Here is a 22,814-nt window from a genome sequence, read left to right as displayed (position 1 = left end):
TTTTAATCTTCCTGGAACTTGTATGATGTTTAGACTTTTTTTCTCCTTTTTTTGAGATAAAGATAGAATATACGGATCTAGTCATGAGTCCTTAGTATGCCAGAAACTGCTTGAAATAAGTCCACAAACCGTCTTTCTCAATCTAGCTCCAAAACTGAAATTTCATCTGTAGAAATGCTATTTTTATGAGGACTTAGCTGCCTTTTCTTCTTTGTTTGTTAGTAGTATCTGAGGCCTTCATTGGATTCAGTTCCTTTACTTCCTCATGTATTTTGTGCTTCTCAAGTTAACTGAATCACCATGCGGCTTGTGTAGGGGCAGCCCTCCTGTTCCTCTGCCCTCTGCAACAGCCATCAGTAAAACCCAGATGTGTTTGAGGTATCCATCCTGCCTCCTCTCTTTGTTTTTAAGCGGTTTGGACTGAATTTTAAGCCTTAATGCTCTTCTGTAAAGAAGAAAAAAAAAAAAAAATCTCTGAAAGGAATGCTTGGCAGAGCAAAATGTCTGTTTACTTAAGAGACAAGAATTTCCATCTTATTGTCCAAAAAATGTACTGTTTGTGAAATCCTAGAGAAGAAAAGCTTTTCTTTATCTGCAAACCTGAATGTGGAAACTCTGAGGAACAAATGAAGGTGTCCACTGAAACCCACATCAATATTCATACTGGAAAAAATGTTTTGAAAACATAGCTAGATTGAAAGGGAAGTAGGAAAGAGCATTGATTTACGATTCGGTAGAGTATCCATCAGGCTGGTAGGATAAGAGTCAGAAGTGAGGAGACCTGATCCATAAAATATCAGGAAAAATTATCCTGCCTTATTATAATGCTAAAGCAACTTAAAGATTGAGAACAAGAAAACAGTATCAACTTGCATCTATAGGGCTTTCTCTGTTTCAAAATTGCCCTAGAATTTTGCTTTGATAAGAGCATAATATCAGCAAAAATCTCTCTTGAGGGAAAAAAACTAGAGAGCAAAAGGATGTCTTTTTGTAAATGCCGCTAACCCATTTGGGGAAAAAAAATAGTTGTTTTCTCTCCATAATACTGTTATGTAATGGAAGAAGTAGCCACAGAACTGAGGCTAAAAATTACAGGTGGCATTTCCTGTTCAAATTTATCATCCCTTGAACAACACAAAAATATTATCCTTAAAGATCTGGAAGAAGCAAAAGGGATGTTTGTGAGGCTTAGTGCTACTTAAGGAGAAAGGAGAAGAGATACCATATGATAGAGAGGACATTGAATGGCAGATTCTTAGTGTTAATGTAGACATGTATGAAATGTTCTACAGCCAAGCATATCAATGAGCTGAGACCAAATTACCAAAGGTGTTGATTACATTTGGTAACACCTTTTACCTATAGAATTGCATGGTCAAGAGAGTGTTACACTATTTTGCATGCCCAAAATAGGGGAAAAAAAGCAGATGTCAGTTTAAAATATTTTTTTAAAATTGGCAACACTGAACATAAAGCTTCTCATTGTATCTTGGGCTTTCCCCCAGATGCAGGAAAGTTTATCAGTACTAATGTATACTCTCTTTCAAATTAATGTATTTAAACCAAGAATAACCTCAACCATGGCTCTTGCTTCTGTTGCAGATCAGATTTGGAATGGCTGTTTGGTATGTGAATAGGTGATTAGCACTTCTGGTGGTTTAAGGCCTACTCCAGAACACCGAGGAGTTGTTTCTGCCCTTTGCGCATAACAGGGAAAATTAAAGTTAGGGCAAGCTTGACATGTAAGTCTGCAGCATGGACGTGACAGTAGCTGCTGCTGGTGTTTGGTTTTGGTTTTGTTTGGGGTTTTTTGTTTGTTTGTTTTGGTGGGGTTTTGTTTGCATTGTTTTTGTTGTTGTTGTTTTCTTCAGCACCAAGATAGCAGATTTTTCTTTCTAGGATAATGATAAACTGAGCAAATTAAGCTTGGGAAATCCCATTCTAGCTTGTGCTCTAAAATGAAAATTTACTTCATATTTAAAAATGGTTGAAATAGAATTAATACTGGAGCTATATGGTGGATGGATGGATGGATACAAGCACTTCAGGAAGGGTGATCTTGAAAGACAGAGAGGGGTGAGGTTTCCCTTTGTGTGGAGGAGTGTGTCAAATATATGGAGGTCTTTTCTGAGATGGATGACGGTGTGGTTGAGAATTAGAGGTAAAACCAGTAACTGTGGCATTGTAATGGGGACTTTGTCATAGGCCACCTGATCAGGGTGAAGAAGTGGGCAAAGCCTTTAAACAGCTGACAAAGTTTCTAAATCACAGACCGTGATTTTCATGAGGGACTTTATTTTAAGTGACTCATTGCAAAACAAATGCTTTACTGTCTGGTAGTGGTTTCATGAGCTTCTGTTGCCTTGCTGGTGATTGCCTAATGTTCTGTAATTTTTTGCCGGAATTAAGATTATTGAAAGATCTATGCTGAACACTTAAATGTTAAATAACATAATTGTGCTTATTGAAGTTAAACTGTACTACTTTGTTCAGAAGAGCCATTAGCTGTGGGATATGTTTGGCAGAATTTTGTTAATATTTTCTGTGTGTCTGTGACAAATTAAATTGTGTGGCTGTAATTATGAATCAGTGAGGGTCAGATCACAGTTTCTTTTCTGCTTCTAGATTATTTTTGTAAAATGTAAATATCTCTAGTAGCCTGTGTGATTGATTTCACTTTTTCTAGCAGAAGTTAGGCATGCTATTATCTTTAGGCCTTATAGCCTCATACTTGGACAGATGGAAATCATGAGCCAATCACAGAACATGCCATATCATATCTTAATATGCCACTTGTTTTATCAGCATAAAACCCAGATGTGATGTACTAGATATTGCTGGAGCAGCTCTGCCCGAGTAAGGCAGCAACATGATGCTTCTCCATGGCATGTAGTCAGTATTGACTGTTACCATCTCTACTCAAGTTTGTTGATTTTTCTAAACACTTATTCTTTTGGTTGCTTAAAAAAATGCATATGTGAGAAATTCTTGTAATCATGTACAATGAGGCAGTAAAATTAGAGCTGAATGATGCAAGCTTCTGAAGGACATAATCTTATCTATTTTTCAACAATCTTTTTATGTACTTGTACTTTATGTCAAATTTTCCTTGATATGCAAAAGAAAAATAAATATTTGAAACAAAATAAGGAAAAACATTTGAAGAAATGTTTTTGTCATGTGATATTTTGAAGAACAGCATATAGTTTGGTAGGAAATGTTCTTCTTTCCAGAGAAGAATAGTTATAGTTCTAAGATCTTGATTTATGCTGAGGAGTACCTTTCTCCTTGAGTACTCCCATCATTAACATCAAGGATTTTTCTAGTAATCAACAGAGATACAGTCCTGCACTGTTTCAGAAAATTGCTGTCATGTCTCGTAAATTGTATAGAGGCAATAGGTGTCCTCTATCCTTTATGTAAAAACAGCAGGAGTCCTCTATCCTTTAAATGAAATAAAAATAAATTATTTTAAATCAAGGAGCTCATCTAGTTTGATACTGGTGACAGCAAGTATGAGGTATTACAGTCTTGTGAGGAAACCTGGTAGAGAAATCTCTGTGTGTGCAGCAAAAGAGCTGTGAGAACCTGTAAACGTACTCACCTCTCGTCTGTGGCTAAGTGGAGTGACAGTAAATCACATGTTTTCTCCAAAGGCAATTCTCATGCATATTTTGAGGTAAAGGAAAGGATTGAGATATGCTTTTCCCATGAACAAGTATCTCCTTTCTCCTCTCTATCTATTTATACATAAAGGAAACAGACATGGATTAAGCAGTTTTTGCCTTACTCCTATTAGGTGGTACTAGCAGGCTTGTGCACGGAGAAGAGACATATTTTGCCCCATTTTAGACACAGATAATCATGGAGTCTGAATAATCAATATGTGTACATCCTTAACTTTTACACAAAGTGTTTTCAGTTCCATTAATCTATTGTTGCATGTGTCAGTGTAGAACCGTGCTTTTCCTATAGTTTTGTAACACAAAATGCTTATAATATATGTTCTCAGTAAGCAGAGGTCGTACCAATTCTAAGAGAGATTTGACTTGTGTGTTTGCAAATTTGCCATTGCCTTCAGAATGCAAAGTGAAATATTGAGGCCAGAATTTTTTAGTAGAACAAGATAATGAGATGCTTAGTAATAAATGTAGCTGAGTGAAGCAAAACTACAGCTAAGTGAACTCAAATTTTCATACTTCATTATATAAGTTAGTAGTAAATAGTAGAGATCAGAAAGGATATTCTGTGTTCCATAAAGATCACAGAATATTTAGGATTATTTCCTTGATATTCATTGAAGTCTCAAAACATTGAATCAACTAGTAACAGCCTATCTATCTAGACAATACGTTAATCAGATATGAGAATTTTTGTGTTAGACAAGAGCTCAGTATCCAACTCCTAAGGAGGGTTTCCACAATCAGACTGAACATTGTTTTCAGTACCATTTTGTTTCAGAGTACAGTCTCGAAAAAAATCTTTTGAAATGTAAAAAAGATACTTTAGATAATGAGAATTCTGTTTTGGAGAATGACCAATTTGCCTGTTTTTGAGGAGCAGAGAACCAGATCAACTGAAGAGCTCAGATCTCCAAAATGACTTTTAAGTAAAGGTTTGAGTAACAAAGTCTAAATTTTATCTGCAAAGAACCTTTCAGATTCCCATAGGAGCTTGAGGCCCTGCTTTTCTTGTATCCATTATTCCATCCACCTTCTCAGGGCTTAGCAACATGGTGTCTGTTTGCTTTGCACCTAGCACAGTTGATGCTTGTTTGAAACTTCAGGTTGGGCCTGTGTCATCTGAGAGCTCCAGCATCTCTCCTAATCCAGCAAGCATACTCTTTACCGCCCTTACTATATGCCTGCAGAATTAGTCCATATATAAAATGTGTTCTGTGTTTTCCAGTCTTATTCTGTATTAGTTTGCGTAAATGACAAATATGTACAATGGCTGATCAAAAGCTTTGTGTGTTAGTTTGTTGCACAGGCTACATGTGCTGCTTGTCTGCAACATCATGCAGTGTGTAGGAGATTGAGTTCTTACTGCTTTCTTCCCCCAAGGCAGGATATTCTATATATGGCTGACAAATTTAAGAATTTTTTTTTTAATTTTCTTAAAACTTCCATTTCTCTATAAAGTTTGGTTGAAACTCTACATCTAGTTCAAAATTACTAGTGGTGGCGGCAAACAGAGAGATAGACAAACAGAGCATTTCAGATGGATTCTTCCTTTGGAAACTAGTTTAAAACATTGTCGATGAGGATTTACTATTTTTATGGCACCTCATATAAACTATTTAGTTGGTTTAGAGCCCTCAACCAAGAAGTGGGAAATGTGCACTCAGCTTCAGTTTTTATCCTGCCTAAGGGAGCACTCTGAAACCCTACTGTTTTGTAGGTGTTCCACATCACAGGCAAGTTCCAGACTTTTTGACAAGCAGGTGCATTGTATTTCAAAATCTATGCACAGTAATCCTCAGTGTCCTTGTTTCCATTTTAGCTTTGGCTTGACTGCTTCAAGAGTAGCTGGTTCCTAGAGAATGCCATTTAGGTAGGATGAAGTCCTCCAAGAAACCTGGGCAAGAATGCCCCTTCCTAAGGAGGAACAAAATGTTACTAGTGTAACTCCTCAAACCATCTATTATCTAGTCTCATTTTTGTGTTGTTTCACTTCAGGTTATTTAAATATTTGTGGTGTTTTGTTGGGTTTGTTTTGTTTTAAGATAGGGAGTATGTCATATGTAAATTCTTGGTTGCTTAATTATGACACCATTAATTAGTTTAATGAAATAATGCAAGCAATAAAGCTTTTCAAATGAACATTTCTTAAATATTATAGTATTTCGAACTGTTTGAATAACTTTTTCTTCCTTACATGTGTTGCTGAGGTCTTTATGTTCCTGTTCTTCATAGAGCCACTCATGCTTTAAATATTGTGAGTAGTTGCAATCCTACAGGATATTTGATAGTATATTTTACATAAGTCTTTGCAAGACTGTGACCCAGGATCTTTTAAAACTTAATTTCCAAATAATCGCATGCACTATACACATCAGGGACAACAGCATATGGCAGGTAAGCCACATGGACTGGATTTTGTGAATGGCGCACAATTGCTGTCTGTGTGAGGCAACAGCTTTTCATTCCTACATTTCTTTCAGTGTACTTAGCCATTACTTCAAGAAAAAAAATGCAACCTTTTGATGGTTGCCAAAACATCTACATGTGAAATAGGAATGTAATGCTAATGGATAAATTTGGCTCTTCTGCAAAGCGCTTGTATGCATGCTGTCTAAACATTGGCATGTCACAGTCAGCAGAGGCTTTTGAAGGCAATTACAGTGTTCCTTTTCTGAAAAACCTTTCAGAGGCTTAATTAGCTGGAGCACCTAACAGCAGATACCAGAAGTCAAATAAGCTAAATTTACTCACACTCTTAGCCATGTTCCTTCATAGTGTTTGTAACTATTACTATTTTTACTATAGAGTTAATAAATATCACAATACTATGACTTAGTAGTAACAATACAATTAGTAAAATAGTCTTTTCAGTTTAATTTAAACTATTCTGTTTGTAAGCTTCCTGAAAAAAATACTTAGGAACTGTATTTGATGGAAAAGCTATAGACAAGCCTTTCAGAATCAATCTGAACCTGAAACACTTATTACCTCCACAGTTCTGACATCCTTTTCTTTGCTATTCTGTAAATTGTTTGAGCAAATGGTGGTGTTTGGACCTTTGTAGTATCTCAGCTGAATTTATGGAATGTATCAGCCTTCTGATTAGACCAGTGTATATGAAGGACAGGTTTCAGTAGCAGAAAGTCAATTTGGGTTCTCTCTGAAGTAGTAGCATGTGCTGCTTCTGCTGAACTAACCTTCTTCAATGCAATGTAGATATAGTTGTGTCACTTAAATCAATACAGAACATAATGCTTCCAAGTTTTTCTGATAGATCTATGATTGATGATCAAAGGACTTAAAAAACCCCAACCAAACAAACAAAACCCACCCTACAAGTTACACACAGGCACTTAAACGTAGATCTATATAAATAATTTGAAGTGAAAAATCTTTGTGTTATTCAATACTTGGTTAGGGACATACCTTCTGGTATTCCAGAAAGGCTTCGCTTTTATTGCTGTTCTCCAATCCAGCCTTTGTATGCTATTAATAGTGGGATATTGTTGTTTTCTTTTCTTTTTTAAAAAACTGTGGTGTTTGGAAAAGGTGTATAAGCTAGATCTAGCTCATCGAGTAACCCAGGTAGCCTGCTGCCTGCCTGCTCACACACCCATAGTCTGTGACCTTAAAGCTTCTTCCCCATTGTGTTACTAAAATTCAGGTGCTGCATCATTGTATGAACAGACCTACACTACTCATGTCACATTGGCTACATTTTGGCCATGTGCTAAATGCATTCCTGCTCACACAAGAGGAGAAATGTCTTCTTTTAAGAGAAAAATGTGACCTATGATGATCAGGTTTGGTGAGACTAGAGAATACTAGAGGAATGCAAAGGCAGGCAGGTGTTAAGTTATGACTGTATAGTAAGCACTGATTAAGACTTTCAAATGTAATTAGGGACTCTGGTTTAGGACAGCCTTCCCTTAAGATGACAACTTTTTTTTAAGGAGGCACAGAGAATTTACTTTACTAAAATCATATTCTTTGTGGATATTTGGACTTTAAAACTCAAACTGTTGGCAACCAAAATTGCAGGTCTCATTGTAAGCCTTATCCACATTCTAGTACAGTATTTTCATTACATTTCACAAAGATAAGTACCCACACTCATGTTTTGGACAGATAAAATCTTGACTCTCAGAACAACTAGGCAACAAGAGTCACAGGAGCAACTCCTCTGAAAAGTTAATGGATATCTGGTACAGATATGAATTTTTAGCATTTAACATTGTATTTTCATACCGGGGTTATTAATTGTGATGTATCTGCTACATGTGGTTCTGTATTGCATTTGGCTCGATCACTGAGCTATTTAGCAGATTTGTAATGATTTTTTTTTAATTGTAAAATGCCTCTGCTTTTTTTTTTTTTTTTTCTTTGATGCTCAGGGGAAAAGAAAAATGAGAAGACACAACATATCTTGCTCATGTCCCTTTCTTTGCTTTTGTTTTACAGGAGACACATGAAATTGTGGCTATTAAGAAATTCAAAGACAGTGAAGGTAACCTTTCCTGCTGCATAATCTTTCATGTCAATAATTACATTGTTAATATCTCTCCAGTTAAAATAAGAAGTCTCATATATCAAGACATGATTTAAAAATGATAATGATTTATTAGCTCTGAATATTCAAGGCACTTGATCCTTCATAGCTGCCTAGGGACTGCATGATACACTCCAACTAGGTAACTACTGTTCTTTCTTAGCGCATCTGTCTTAATACAGCTGAGAAAGTGGTGCCATATACGCTAGTAAATCTACAGCTTAGAGACTGGGTGTGATCAGCAAATAGCAAAAACTCCTCTTTGGTAGTGGCCTGCAGAGTCTTTGGGCTTTATCACCCTTCCTCTGTGGGAGGGGATCTAAATGTTCGGAGGACTTGAAGGGGCAAATGGAGGGGACTGGGAGAAGTCACTGAGAAGTTCAGTGCTACAAAGAGGAATTGAGGAGCTCTCAAGGTTCAGTGAGAGGATTTGAGGGAGCTCAGCATGGCAGGCTTCACTGTCCACAGGAAACTTGCCCTTTGCCCCCTCACAGCAGCCTCTAGGTACTCTCTCCAGTGTTGCTGAGTTTGTGGAGAGCGGGGATGAGCTCACTCCTGCAGGGTTTAGTTTGGATGGCAAAGTGGGTGGCAGAAGGCAGGACATACGGAAAGCCTTGCCAGTGCTGCGCACACCTATTCCTCACTCAGCAGTAATGAAACCAAAGATCTGTACAAGACAAGACTTACTCTGTGATGTACACTTGTTGGGTGACAGTGAATCCCAGTATCCTGGGAAAAACTGGCAGTCAACCATGAGAGCATCTGTTTACCTCAGGCACATCAGAAGCTCCACTGATCCCTCCTGGGCTAGCACAAACAGAAGGAAAAGCCATGTATGAAATAGTAAGAGGAGTCATCCCTTTCTGAGGCAGTGCAGCTACGATTTGCTGTATACCAAGGCTTTAGCTGAAGGTTTGAAGGATGTGGTTTGAAGGAGCGACAGCCACTTTCTTTTTGGTTATTGTTATAGGATTCCTGGTGGCCACGGAGCTGTTGTTGGTTGCAAGGGCTGTAATATTCAGTCAGGCACGGCAAAGTCAGGTTTTTGTCTATTGTTTTATGCAATGCAAACTCTTTGCTTTGCAGCTGATTTTGCCAGGCACTTGAAGCATATATTTGATGCATCTTTTAGGTCTGCTATTCAGAAAAGTTTTAAATCCCCATTAAAGAATGTAGGAGATAATTGTGGTGACTATCTTGACCAGGTCATGAGAGTACTTCAGAATTGCTTTCTGGAACTCAACATGGCTATTCAGTACAGATCCTAGGCAACGAATCTCAGTATTAAGCTTTGAACGAGATTATTATATTAGCCTGTCTACCAAAAAATGAAAACAGAAAAATGCAACATTGCCATTAAGGCTGGCTTTCCAAGAGTATTACGTAATTTCAGTGTACATGATTGATTGACTGCTTTTCAGATTTGTAGCGAGTTGTTTACAAGTTTCTGGAAATATGACAGAAGTTCTTTTGATGGATTTGATTCAGCCCATTTCACATCTGTCTCGTTAATATGGTAGTTCATTAAAAATATGAATATACTGTAATTGTTTCTATTGCCATTTCTGTTTCACTGAATTTTTGCTGTTGTTTGACATATGCATGTTAAATATGTGGCAAAGAGAGTGTCTAGTTATAGATTGAAATTAGGTAATCAGGCTGATGCAAGCCAACACCAAGCACTCAGTTTTAAAATGAAATGACTTAAATTGGTCTAAATTATATATTTTTTTTTTAATCAAAACATTTGTGATGATAGTATTTTGTTTTCCTCTTCTCTCCTGCTACGCTTTGATTTTTATTTTTTTTTCTCTCTTCTGATGATGATTATACGCATTTGCATGACCTGTGTTATTTTCTATCCCCTGCAAACCTTTTTTTTCCTTTTGCCTGCTTGGAAAAAACAATTCCTCTTCCTTGTCTCTTCTTCCTCTGGCTGTCTTTGTAGTACATTACCTGCAAATGTGATATAGCTTTGAATTAATGCAGTCATATCCCATTTAATATCCCTCTGTTGTGGACAACAGTTCTAAGAGATTAAGAGCCCTGCTTCTACATGTGCATGGGCAAATGTACTGAATTAATGGATTTCATTTTACTAAATGAAAAATAAAACTTAATATAATCTGGTTTACTTGACATTTTGTGGTAGTATCCTCTAAAACCCAGTCAGTTCAGAGCCTGTTAATGATAAGCAGCGTATGTACCTTTAGTAGAACACCCCTTCTGTCTTGAACAGCTTTCGGACAACTGAATTTTTGAAACATAAGCTGAAGCAAAGTCACTCCTCAGAACAGGATTCAAGGCTTTGTTGAATCGATACTTGCTCTGCTGCCCTCTGTGGCCACTACACTGGTCTGCATTGAAGAATTTCTGTCAAAAGCCTGGGAGGGAAACTTACAGGATGTGCTTTGGTCTTAAAATTTGTCGTGGTTTTCGGAGAATGAAATTGAGAATCAAACAGATTTCGTTGACCTTGCTCAAACATGAGCTTCACATTCTAGTGTTTCTGCAGAGGACATATTTACCTTGCTAGTACTTAATGTATTTGTGGGATGGAGGATGTGTCTGTACACATACATGTATATACATTTTTAAACATACTCATGCTCTTCATAGTGAAAAAGGAGTTTGTTTCTTATGACTGTTTCTGCCACTGAAAACCTAGGTGGTAGTGGTGGGAAGTCTGTAAGGGTTTCGTAATGATAGCCCAGTGCTCAGTTACCTTTCTTGCAGTGCAGAAGCATCCAGGCAGCAGAGAGTCCATACTGGAGAATAAACCTTTTTCTCTGTAGTATCTAGAACCGGAGAATTTAATTCGGGGTTCAAGGTAAAGATTTATAACACTTGCTACTTGGAGGTTTCATTTTGTTTTTTTAATAAGTTGGTTTTGTTTACTTTGTACTCTAGAAAATGAAGAAGTCAAAGAAACCACTTTACGAGAGCTTAAAATGCTTCGCACGTTGAAACAGGAGAATATAGTGGAGCTGAAGGAAGCCTTCAGAAGAAGAGGAAAATTATACTTAGTTTTTGAATATGTGGAGAAAGTGAGTTGAGTTTGCACTATCCTTGCCACAGTTAAGTCATCAGCTTACTCAAAAAGTCTTTAAAATTACTTTTATTTTTAAAAATCTAGCTGCTTAAGCTCTATGAAGGGGAACAGTAGAAACTTTAATACAATCTGAGTTATTGTAATTAGACATTTATTGTGAAAAATTGTTACTATTGTTTTTACTCCATGTGTTGGTCTTTAAAAAAAATATTCCATATATGAACACAAATATGTTCAAATGATGTAGACATACGTACCATTTGAAGAAAAAATTCCATCCAAACTCTGTAGTCCATTTTAATTGTAAAGCTGCTTGACTGTCCTGTGTTATGTTGTGTAATGAATGTTGATGTAGTCTTTCAAAACAATATCATAGGTTTTTGACCTTGGAATATGTTTCAACTTTCTCCATTATTCCCTGTTAAAAATAGGATTTGTTTGTGTATTTCTGTAACAAGGCCACTATCAATAGTAGCTTAGAGGGATTTGGCAAAGATCACTGTCATGATTTCCAATCCTGACCTCATTTGAAATGATTCCAAAGTTTCCCTAGATTGGCCTACTGCTGCCAAGCATCCTGCTCAGTTCCCAGAGAGAAACAAACTAGAACAGATTGGTCTTTCATTATTTTTGCAACCTTCATGATGAAGGTAGATCTTCCCCCTCTATTTTAACCACTTTGCATTTATTCATAGAAATAATTAGATGGTATTCAGATACATACAGTAAAGATAAATGCAAGCTTAAATGTGTTATCTCTGTAGCTTTTATGAGATAGTGTTCCCTTGATAGAAATTCTCATTCTATGTCCTGCCAGTGTGGTGTTGCAGTCTAGCATAGTGCTCGTCCTCTTCAGTCAGTTCTCTCTCATGTAAAGGTTCTTCTCTTTAAATGATGTGTCTCCTTTACCTCAGTTTGCAATTTATTATGTTGGATAACTTTATTGCATAATGTGAGGTGACCTATATTAGGCACAGTTTGGCAGAAATCAATTTTGGTTTCACAATCAGGTCAGCTATTTCTGATGTGGTGGATCTGACTCAGATCTAAACTCAAAGCTTGACTGGTTCCTCCCATGTTCCTTGCAATTTTTTGAGACATGTGGAATGTCTTTGATCACACACCAACTTAGAACATACATTTAATTTTGTGTTATAGTTGACTTGGCTAAGTTCTCTGTAGTACTGGGTTGGAAGAGCAGCAGAAGTAAAAGAAATTTAATTGATTTCATAAGACATATACTTTAAAAATTTCTAATATTGGTAAAAACACCAGGCTGCAATATCTAACATTATTTGCATTAGAATAAAAGAATTATAAAGGTGGACATCATGTATAGTCTGCGCCTAATGTAATTTCTATATTAACAGAAATGACAGTTAAACTTCACTGTCCATGAACATTTCTCATTTTCGGATATTTCAAATAGTTTCCACAATAGTTTATTCGAAGACCAGGATGATTTCTGTATTTTTGAATGAAGGCAGAATAGAAGGAATTAAATAAAATGTGATACAGTAGACTAATATTTGTTTTAACTGGTGCTGAGCGCCTTGTGTCCTTTATGGAGTCTTAGCTCTGCAATACTCAAATCCAGATTACTTAACTTCACATTTAGTGTAATCTCCTTTATTCATCATCTCCTTAGTTAGTGTCCTTATATAGGATTATGTCTCACTGTGTTGATGCTACTATTTTAATTCATATTTGTAACACTAACTTCTTGACTTACTTATCCAGATCTATGGGCTTTTATGTGGACAAGAGTCTAACTAAATATGTTTCCTTAACAGAGAATTCCTTTCTTCAGATCTAAAGTGTATTTCTAAGGAAACTTACACTCAAGCACATAAGTTCCAGTGTTTATTTACAGATTGCAAAACTTAGTGTTTTCGAATGTCTCCATTTGTTTTGTCTTGTATTTGTGTTCATTAAAATATCTTACAAGAGAAACCCAAAAAAATTATTACACAGCCAAAGAAAATGTTTGTCAAAGACAAGGTAAACTTATTTTAAATGAAAAATCTACAAATGCTCAAATCCATAATGAAATGAGTTGTATAAGGCAATATAGCCAAAATACTCATTTCTATTTTAGTATTCAGTAAAGAAGACTTTTCTCTCTTTAAGTGGGCTGCTGCTGTCCATTATTCATTCAAGATTCAGAGAACAAGCTCCGTTGTACTTCTAATTGTGCAAAATTGGAGACATTTGCTAACATAATGGGAAACTAAATGTCCTTTTTGAAAGAGGAAATTTACTCATGTAAACAATCAGTTTGTTTTCTTCCCTAAGTATGTCTGTGAAACAGTTAATATAGCCATATATTCTATAGTGTAAATATGTCTAAGATCAATATAGCTGATATATAGCTATAGGATACTCCCTAGGCTACTATTTACACCCCATGAGGCATTTTTATGTCTGTTGCTTCATTTGCACTAGCAGGCTTGTGTTGCTTTAGCGGTACCCATTAACATACAGACATGGTTTGTGATTTATCATGGACTTCATATGTCAAAGCAGCAGAACTAGCCTAATAGTGAAGAAAACAGTATGTTAAAGCACAGTCAGATACTTACAAAATGCTGTACTCTACTAAACTTCTCATATGGCCACGCTGACCTGGTGTTTCTGTTTAAGCAAATTTTGTAACTAAATGACTCTTTGCAAGTTTTAGGATAAGTGGTTTGCCAACAATCTTTGAAAGACTTGTGATATATTTATGGTTCACCTTCAGGGATTGTTGGCTTCACAAGTGCTTTCTCTAGAGCAAAACCAGCAAGTAGTATGCTTTTGTTTAAAATACACTCCTTGAATGTTAATATACTGATTTTGCATACCCAGGCTCAGTGGCCCAAGTATGTTGGTTCAGAATGCTGAATTAATGTTATTTTCTAGCAACTACAGTATAACTGCTTTAAATTATGTGTCTTTTAAACATTTAGAATATGCTTGAATTGCTAGAGGAAATGCCAAATGGAGTTCCACCAGAAAAAGTGAAAAGCTATATCTACCAGCTAATTAAAGCAATTCATTGGTGCCATAAGAATGATATTGTTCACAGAGGTAAGTGTGTAGTTCTCTACACAGAAATAAGTCCTGGGTAGGAATTTGCTTTCTAAAACGAAAGATGTTACAGCTTGAAGTAATTTGCATTTAACATAAATATTAGCAGTCGCTTTATATCAACAGAAAAAAATCTGTAAATTTGACAGGGTCTTAAGTCTGCTGTGTGACTTCAGATTGTTTGAGAACTAATCTACATGTAAAGCTTGCTGTCCAGTTTCTTTGGGTTACAATAGAAAGTTTGTATCATATGCACAGCAAAGTGAAACTGCAGTACAGACCTTGCCAAAGGAAAAGGAGGGTTTTTTTTAAACGTTTCATGATACTCAGTCATTTCACTTTTGAAAGGAGGTTTTTAAAAACATTTCATGGTACTCGGTCATTTCACTTTTTGAATCCGATAATACAATATTAGGAGAAAAGTAACCCAGAACTTAAAAAAGTAACCCAGTTTGGTCCCCTATGTTTTACTCTTAAAGCAGTTCCTCCTAGCTCCCATGAGTTCAGCTCGGTGTATTTACTTTCTCCCCTGAGCTTCAAGCACTCAAAGGACATACCTTGATGTGTGATTTTTATCTAGTTTTATTTATTTTATCCTGATTTAATAAAATTGTATTTTGCTTTGTGGCTTTGCAAGAGTAATATTTCTAATTAATGTTTCCAAATAATGAAAATTATCATATAATATTCTGTTTATATTTGAGACTGATCAAACATAAGCAAGAGTCTGCAAATATTTTGTAAAATACGGATTGAAAAATATACTATATATGGGTACTACGATACCCATGTGGGAATAAAAAAAGCTTAAAACTAGAAAACACATTTTTTCTAAACAAGTGACAAGAGGTGATCAAGAAGATCATCGTAGCTGAAAATGTTGAGCACAACACACTTAACATTTTATCGGTTAACTGGGTAATTAAATCTCAGTTCTTCGTATTATTTTTCGATATGCAATATTCTGCACATTGGTTTGCTGCCCAGAAGTATCTGTGGGCACCTTTTGTCTTCACGTATTTTGTTGGGAAACACTTTGAAAGACTTCAAAAGGCAGCAAATTAATTCTGCATGTTCACAAACTGAATTGCTGGGAGCTGTTTCAGCAGTTGCTCTTTTAATGCTTCGTTTATGATTACATGAATATCTCTAAATACGTTATAATGAACTAATATTTGTTGACAAAGTTCAAACTTAAAAAGAGAAGCTAACAGCATTTTTTTTTCCTCTGTCACTCCGATACTCCAGATATCAAGCCAGAGAATCTCTTAATAAGCCACAATGATGTTTTGAAGTTGTGTGACTTCGGTAAGTTTAATAAATAGATACCTTCTTCCTGCATTTTTAAGGAAAATCTCTTGCAGGGAAGTTTTGCTTTATTCTTGTACGAGTTCTACAATATGTACTGTTTAAACCATTTTAGTGGTCAGAATTGATTACTTCTTCAGGTTTGTGGCTAGTACTTTAATTTGAAAGATCTTTGGGCTTCATTTGCATACCCTGTGCAATACCTGTATTAAAATGTCAATAGAAACACTGCATTTGTCTTCCTATGTTTGACAAGGTTTTTACTAGCAGTGTTATTGGCACTCAGCTGAGAGCAGTGCAGGTGATAAGCTGATTATGAGACTAGCAAAACTGTGGCCTGTGAATTAAAATACAAAATAATTATTGTTTAATAAAGACACAATAAACTTTATACGCCATTTGAACCACTGGCTTTCATGGACTGTTACGTGTGTAGTTATAGGTCAACTTTTGTTGTTGCCTTAATCAAGGAATCATATGTCCATGGATGATTAATGACTGGATGGCTGTAGGATAAAGTCAGAGTTGTGTGTGTAACATTAACTTTCATGTTTCCTGTTTTATCAATGCCTGTTTAATGTCAACTTTAAGAATGTCAGCTTTTCAAGAATCAGCACCCAAGCACAAGTTTGCCCATGTGAGTAATCCCCAGAAGACAACAGGGCAAAGCGTACACTGTTCCAACAATCTGTATTTTTATTCTAAATGCTACATAAACACAGAATATTGTTCCCTCTAAAAAGCATACAGTGTGGCTTGATAAAGAGAAACCAGTTCCATAGTGCTACCCAAGGGCACTTTTGAGTGAGAGAGGTTTGAAAGCTGTCATTTCAAACCTCTGCAATTTTGAATGAAAAAAAGAACCACTAAAAAAATAGATTGTGAGAGGTTTTTTTAGGAACACAAATAAGACATCTGTCATTTGCAGTGCTGTTTATTTCTTTTAATCCTAAAGGTGTTTTTGCCTAAGCATTCAGAAACAATAACAATTCTAGGAAAAGCCTTAGAAGATTTGGTCCTTATGAGTTATTTCAACTAAGGGCAATTTATTCTGCAGTGTAAGGAACTGCACAGCTCTGACAGAACAGCAGGGTACCATTGCATAGTGCCCTCTGTCCCTTTGCCTTTTCGGTATCCACAGGCCTTCTGTCTGCACCGCTGTGGCCTCTCTCCCCTGGCAGCACCAACAGCCTTGCCCAGAGCTGGGAGGGCAGGATTTTTCCCTTACCCCCTTAGCCAGCAGCTAACAAATCTTTGCATGTGAACTCATGTCAGCATCCTCTGTGCAGTAATATTACAGGCAAACCAGTAGCCAAACAAGAGGTACGATCGTGTTCTGGATGACAGATTTCTCACCTAGGTATGGATGATGTGAATTCTGCTCGCAATGATGTTTGTGCGGTCTGTTGATTTGCTCACGCTGGACACTCCAACCATGTCTCTTTCTGCTGTTAGAAAAGAGGGGCAATCACAACGTACTCACAGTGCTCGGCACAACCTCAAGGAAGTTATGGGTATTTCTGTTGTTCTTGCTGTTCATGTGGGTTAGTTGGAATTTTGATCAAAGTTTCAGATTTAGTTGAATTTAAAATTCCAAGCAACTCTTATAATTCAGGATCATTTTGTTTTAGCCTCATTGCTAGTAGTTTAGGCTCTCCGTGTAAAACGTCTGTCAGAATGTTATTAGCCACAAGCATTTCCTGAACATGTACATATTAGGATGTAGGAATGCACCTTTCAATATGATTTGTTGTATACTGCCTGCGTACCAAACTTCATGCATGTTTGGAACGCAGGTATTTGTCAGATGCAGCGCCACATTCGTCATATGATAATGAATTCAAAGACAAGGTCTATGCTTCCATCACAGTGCAGATACTGAAGTCATTGGGTTTTTCTGAAAAGCCCAATGGACAAAACAGTTTGAATAGAAAAGTTCCTAATTTTTTAACAAGATAGTTTTTCCTAATCCTTGTGCCATGTGTTCTGTACATATCGTGCTAGATAAAAATGAAATTTAATGTGGTGCTTGCCTGGACACATGTTGTGTGGGTGTCATTTCTGCCAATAGGAGTGGAAAAAGGGAACAGTACAAAATGCCAATTACAGCAGATGCATCTAACTGTTGGAAATATAATAGTTAGGCTTTCTGACTGGTGTGTTTGTTGATTAACACCAGGGCTTCAAAATTACTTGTTTTAGCAATCTCTTAATCTCTGGAAGATGCATAAGCATAGACATTGTGAAACACAGGACTGGAAAAGACCTCAAGAAATTGTCTAGTTTTTCCACCTACTCAAAGAAAGGATTAAGCATGTCTGTGTCATTCTTGACAGACGTTTGCTTAGCTTATTCTTAAAATTCTCAGTAATGGTGGTTCCCTAGTGCTCCTAGATAACTATTAAAGTACTTAGTTATCATTAACGTTAGAATGCTTTACTTTATGTCTAACTTAATTTTGCCTTATTTCTTTGTAAGAAACTGACAATCTTCTCCTTTTTTTCTTACATCTTTTTCCTTCTATGTTCTGAATTGTTTGAAGTCCTTTCTTGAAATCTCTTATTTTGCTCGTTCTCCCTTCTTGCATCATGATGCATTTGCAAACTCTATTGCTTTCATAGTTGCTCTCACCAAAATCACCTTCCATCTTCATCTTCTAATGTATTCTTTCTCACAGTTTAGAGTTTAATCTAACCTTCTCCCTGGTTACTTTCTGTTTCTGTTGTATCAAAAAATTATTCCTGATACCTCAGCACAACTTGGAGCAAGGAACAATAAGCACATGAATGAATGGTTTTTCACTGATGAGTTTCATCAGATGGGTCATGTTACAACCATACAAGCATAGTAGTGTGGAAAAAGCAATTTTGACAGCTTCTGCATAAGAACTGAGATATCAAGAAAAATGACTATTGCGTTTAAGTAGCACTTATTGATTCTGAAAATGCAATTATGCCTTGTACCTCTGCAATGCTTCTGAGTTTTAATTCTTTCTTCATCACTCATGCGATAATAGAAAGACTCATAGTGATTTCACTGAAGTAAATTTTGAATAATTTTTAATGGCACATCCCAGTAAGAAAGCATTTTGAAAACATTGCTTTTATATTTCAATCCCAAAAATTTGTCTCAGTTTTAGCTCTAGTAAGAAGCCTATATAACCTGGAGTCTTGCTACTATGATCTATCTGTCCTCAGTCTCGCTTTATTATTTATTAATTATTTGAAAACAGTAAGACACTTAATACTTTCCTGAAAACAGTGCCAGCATCTGCTGTAGAGTACTTCTACATGAAGAATCCAATAACATTATTACTGTGGTGCTTGGCTGACTTATTATAAATGGAGAATGAAAACAAAAATATAAATTATTTCTACACATGGGTTTTCCAGTGCATACACTCCTCTCACAGTCAGTGGTCTTAATTGTTATGCCCTACAACAGAAGTTAAGCTTTGGTATAATTGCAAATAAGTATTTATTATTATTATTATTAACAAAATGGTGTGGAAAGGGAAGCTAATTTGGACTTGATTTCTGATCCTGATTCACTAAGAGCCTTGTTATTAATGTGATGCTAAAACAGGTGAGAAGCTGACACATGTGGAGTGAGCCAAATGCAGAGATAAAGCAATTTTGCTGATCGTTGGTAGACTCCTGCCTTTTGTAGTTTTAGGGAGATGACCCTATTTCTTGTCAGATCAGGAAGGGAGTGTCCTTAGATGAGAATAATACGTAATTTCTTGACCAGTGTAAAAAATTGAATGCAGTGAGACTGTGGTAGTTAGGATCAGTGACTGGAAGGGTCTATTCTGCATGCATGTTACGTTTCTGATGTTATGAATCTTGTTCTGCAAACAGCATCTCAGGGAAATTTAGTGGCAGTAGTTCACTAGATTGCATGGCGTACAGACAGATAACTTTTATCAATCTGTTTTGCTTACGGCAAAGCACCGTAATAGCAAAACCCCGTGGAGTTCTGAGGAGAGTACGCAAGTAAAGTAGTCATTAAAGCAGACGTGCTTTCACTGTTGTATCAGTAAAAGCTTGCATTTCACAGAATCACAGAATGTTAGGGATTGGAAGGGACCTCAGGGATCATCTGGTCTAATCCCCCTGCTGGAGCAGGAGCATTTAGATGAGGCTACACAGGAATGTGTCAGTTTCGGTAGACAAGCAATTGTTGGGGACATCATTCTGCACTAGGGGTTGTAAACAATTTGCTTCTATTTAAATAGGTGTGAGCTCTTAGTGCCAAAACCAGTGGTGATACACATATTGTATTTTAAATAGGATATAATCTTTCACACTGTTTCTTTGACAGGCTTTGCTCGTAATCTCTCTGAAGGGAGTAATGCTAACTATACAGAATATGTGGCTACCAGATGGTATCGCTCACCTGAACTGTTGCTTGGGTAAGTACAATTTGTAGAACTGCCATGATAAATCTTGATTGATTCTTTATATTTTTTTTCAAGCACCTTTTGTAAGACTTACCCATGGAGAGCTGTGCTTGATTTAAAGGGAAGATTTCAAGAGGCTTCCAGATTTTCACTAATTTTTGTTCATTTCCAGTAAGTCAGCATGAGTCATTGACATATTGACCTGTCGTGAGCTGAGCAGTGTTTAGCTGATTAAAATATGAAGCTGAATTGTAGCAGATGTACTTCAGATTCCTTCCCATTCCCTTCAGAAGGGGTTTCCATGGTAGTGCTGTAGCCTGGAATGTTCCATCAGCCCTGTGGCGGACATCACACAGCAATGGCGGTACAACCTTCACCATGCTACACTCCAAGTCCTCTTCATCCTTTGGGTGAAAACTGTGATTAGGTTTTCATTCCCAGTTATCCTGTACCAGTACTACTGAAGTAGCTCAGAAGGATGGTGCTAGCTTTATGCTAGCCAGGAAGAATTTATTGAAGGAGGCTGTATGGATCATTTTAATAAAACACTGAGAAGTTAGTGTTGTGTTGCCCGTGAAAGCAGTAGTTACATGAGTAGCTTCAGCCAAACAATTTCATTTACTCCCTTATTAATCTGTAAAATTAGTGTTTCGCTACCTCACAAGGTTAAACAGATTTTTGTGCACTGTGTGAAAAAATTCATAGGACACAAAAAGGCAAAGGAAGAGACAGATATAACTGGAGATCTACTATTAACATATGTGTTCTTCTGACTACCATCAAGTTTTGCAGTCCACTATTCTAAACTACGTGAATACTTTTGCAGAATACAATTCCTCTATGTGTACCCTGTATGTATTTAAATATACATATCCTAGAAATAAGGAATTGGTAGCCACAGGACAAATCAAAAAAGTGCTAGTCATTCGCAGGGTTCTTTAGGCAAAATGTTTCATGCTGCTGAGAAACAAGTCTTTGTTGAATGCTTTGACTAACACTGAACTAGACATTTCTTGAATAGTAAAGCATTAGTTAACATTGTCAATAAAGTAATCCCAGTATTCCAAGAGCTGTGCTAATCTTAATTGGTAGGCAGTTGTGTTGTTATGTGCAGAATAGTATGTTAAAGTTGTCACTAAAAACCTCAAAGCTCAGTTTTTCATATATCATTATATTAAGCTTCCAGCAAAGTGCATGTGTGTGTAGGTATGTATGTGTAAGTATAAAAAAAGACTTGGAAAAAAGCATCAGTTGTGGCCTTTTTAGTTGCACAAAATTTTAATCTTCATCTATAGTAGTAGTGAAGATTTAGGAGGAAAGACATGAAAAGCTTGACAGATGTAGTATTAATCCAACCTGCAGTTTTCAAAACTGTTTTGCTACCAAAGGAAATGTAACAGGAATCTCGTCTGTTTATAACTGACTAAATTTGTTTGATTAGCTTGTAGAGAAAGGGAGGTAGTATGTGTATTTAATGCATATGACTTCAGCTTTGCTGGTGTATGTTTTTAATGCCGAGCTTTTCTGGCATAAAGTCATGTCTGCTTCTTGACAATCCTGTTCTATTTCCCATTCCCCTTTGCCTTGCATTTACCAACGCTTTATAAGCATCTAATATTCAGAAGTGTTCCCAGGATTATTAAAACATACATTTTACCAAATACAGTTTTACTTTTTCCATTTTTAAAATGTGTCCCAGAGAGGTTTCTGTTCTGCGATAAAGTTCAAGACTTAAATTTCAGGAGGGGAAAGAAATTGCTCCCTAATTATTCACAGAACATCTAAAATCTACTCACTTTGGAGAGCCTCAGGTAACTGTTAGTGGAATACTTTGTACCCTTTGATGATAAAATATTGCTAAAAGCCAGTAAATTTTAAGGCATAACAAATTACTAGATGAAAACATAATTTTAGGGAATTTAATTTGTGCAGGAATGAACTATAGTACTTCTGATTTGTGGTCTCTCTGTCCTAGAGTAGTTATTTCATTTATTCAGCCACATCACTATTGAATTGTTTGCTTGTTGTGATCCGACAAGGCTGATCCTGACAGTCCAGGAGTCTTGAGCATGCATTTTCAAACAAAAAAGTTACGGTTTAATCTGCCACTGCCTTAAGAAATGGGCATTTTCTGATTTGTTACTGTTGGGCTACAGAGTAAATAGTGGAAACTTCTTAAACTGTGATTCAGCTTCCTTTGTTCTTGTGAGCAAGGAAGGGTGATGGTCTCTGCCTCAATTGTGTTTTAGCCCATTCCTCAGCCGTAATCCTGGCTTGTTCTCCAATGCCCCAGCGTACAACCACCTTTTCCCTGTTTCACATTTTGGTGGAGCAACCTGCCTATCCAAGGGGTTGCAAATAAAGATGTGCTTGTTTTTCTGTCATGATAAAAAGGTATGTTTTTTTTAGTTGCATTCTCACAAACTGTTTTGTTTACAGAGCCTCAATTTTCCAGTACAGGCACAGAATATCTTAAGAGCAGATCCTTGGCTTTGAAGTCAGTTCTTGTCTGCATTGCCTTTTGCAGCTTGGAGAAGAACTTGGATCTTCCTCGGCACTCACACCTGACCTAATGGGTGGATTGGACTAGCAGCATTATAGAAAAAAGAAACATTGAGTCTCTCAGCAAATCCACAAGTAGTCTCTAGGCGAAATTAGTAAGGGAATTAACACAAAGAGCCATTGTAGTGGTAGTACTTCAGGAGCTTGGGCATTCTGTGCTTTGCCATTTGTGATTCCCTGTCAGCAGTC

At 36.6% G+C, this 22,814-nt stretch overlaps 1 protein-coding gene across 6 annotated transcripts in view; it reads left to right on the top strand.

The window, feature by feature from the left end:
* Positions 1–22,814, top strand: part of CDKL5 (cyclin dependent kinase like 5) — a 129,349-nt gene that overhangs the window by 65,072 nt on the left and 41,463 nt on the right. For all 6 annotated transcript variants that reach the window (XM_065072074.1, XM_065072046.1, XM_065072067.1 and 3 more), the window contains exons 4-8: positions 8,145–8,190; positions 11,143–11,279; positions 14,233–14,353; positions 15,602–15,661; positions 19,985–20,075. In XM_065072074.1, coding sequence (XP_064928146.1) covers positions 8,145–8,190; positions 11,143–11,279; positions 14,233–14,353; positions 15,602–15,661; positions 19,985–20,075 — 455 coding nt within the window. The remainder of the gene's footprint in view (positions 1–8,144; positions 8,191–11,142; positions 11,280–14,232; positions 14,354–15,601; positions 15,662–19,984; positions 20,076–22,814) is intronic.

This window comes from Columba livia, chromosome 1 (genome assembly GCF_036013475.1).
Source record: "Columba livia isolate bColLiv1 breed racing homer chromosome 1, bColLiv1.pat.W.v2, whole genome shotgun sequence".
Taxonomy (NCBI): domain Eukaryota; kingdom Metazoa; phylum Chordata; class Aves; order Columbiformes; family Columbidae; genus Columba; species Columba livia.
The sequence above is the reverse complement of the archived record's forward strand: the minus strand, read 5'-3'. Positions and strand labels throughout refer to the sequence as shown.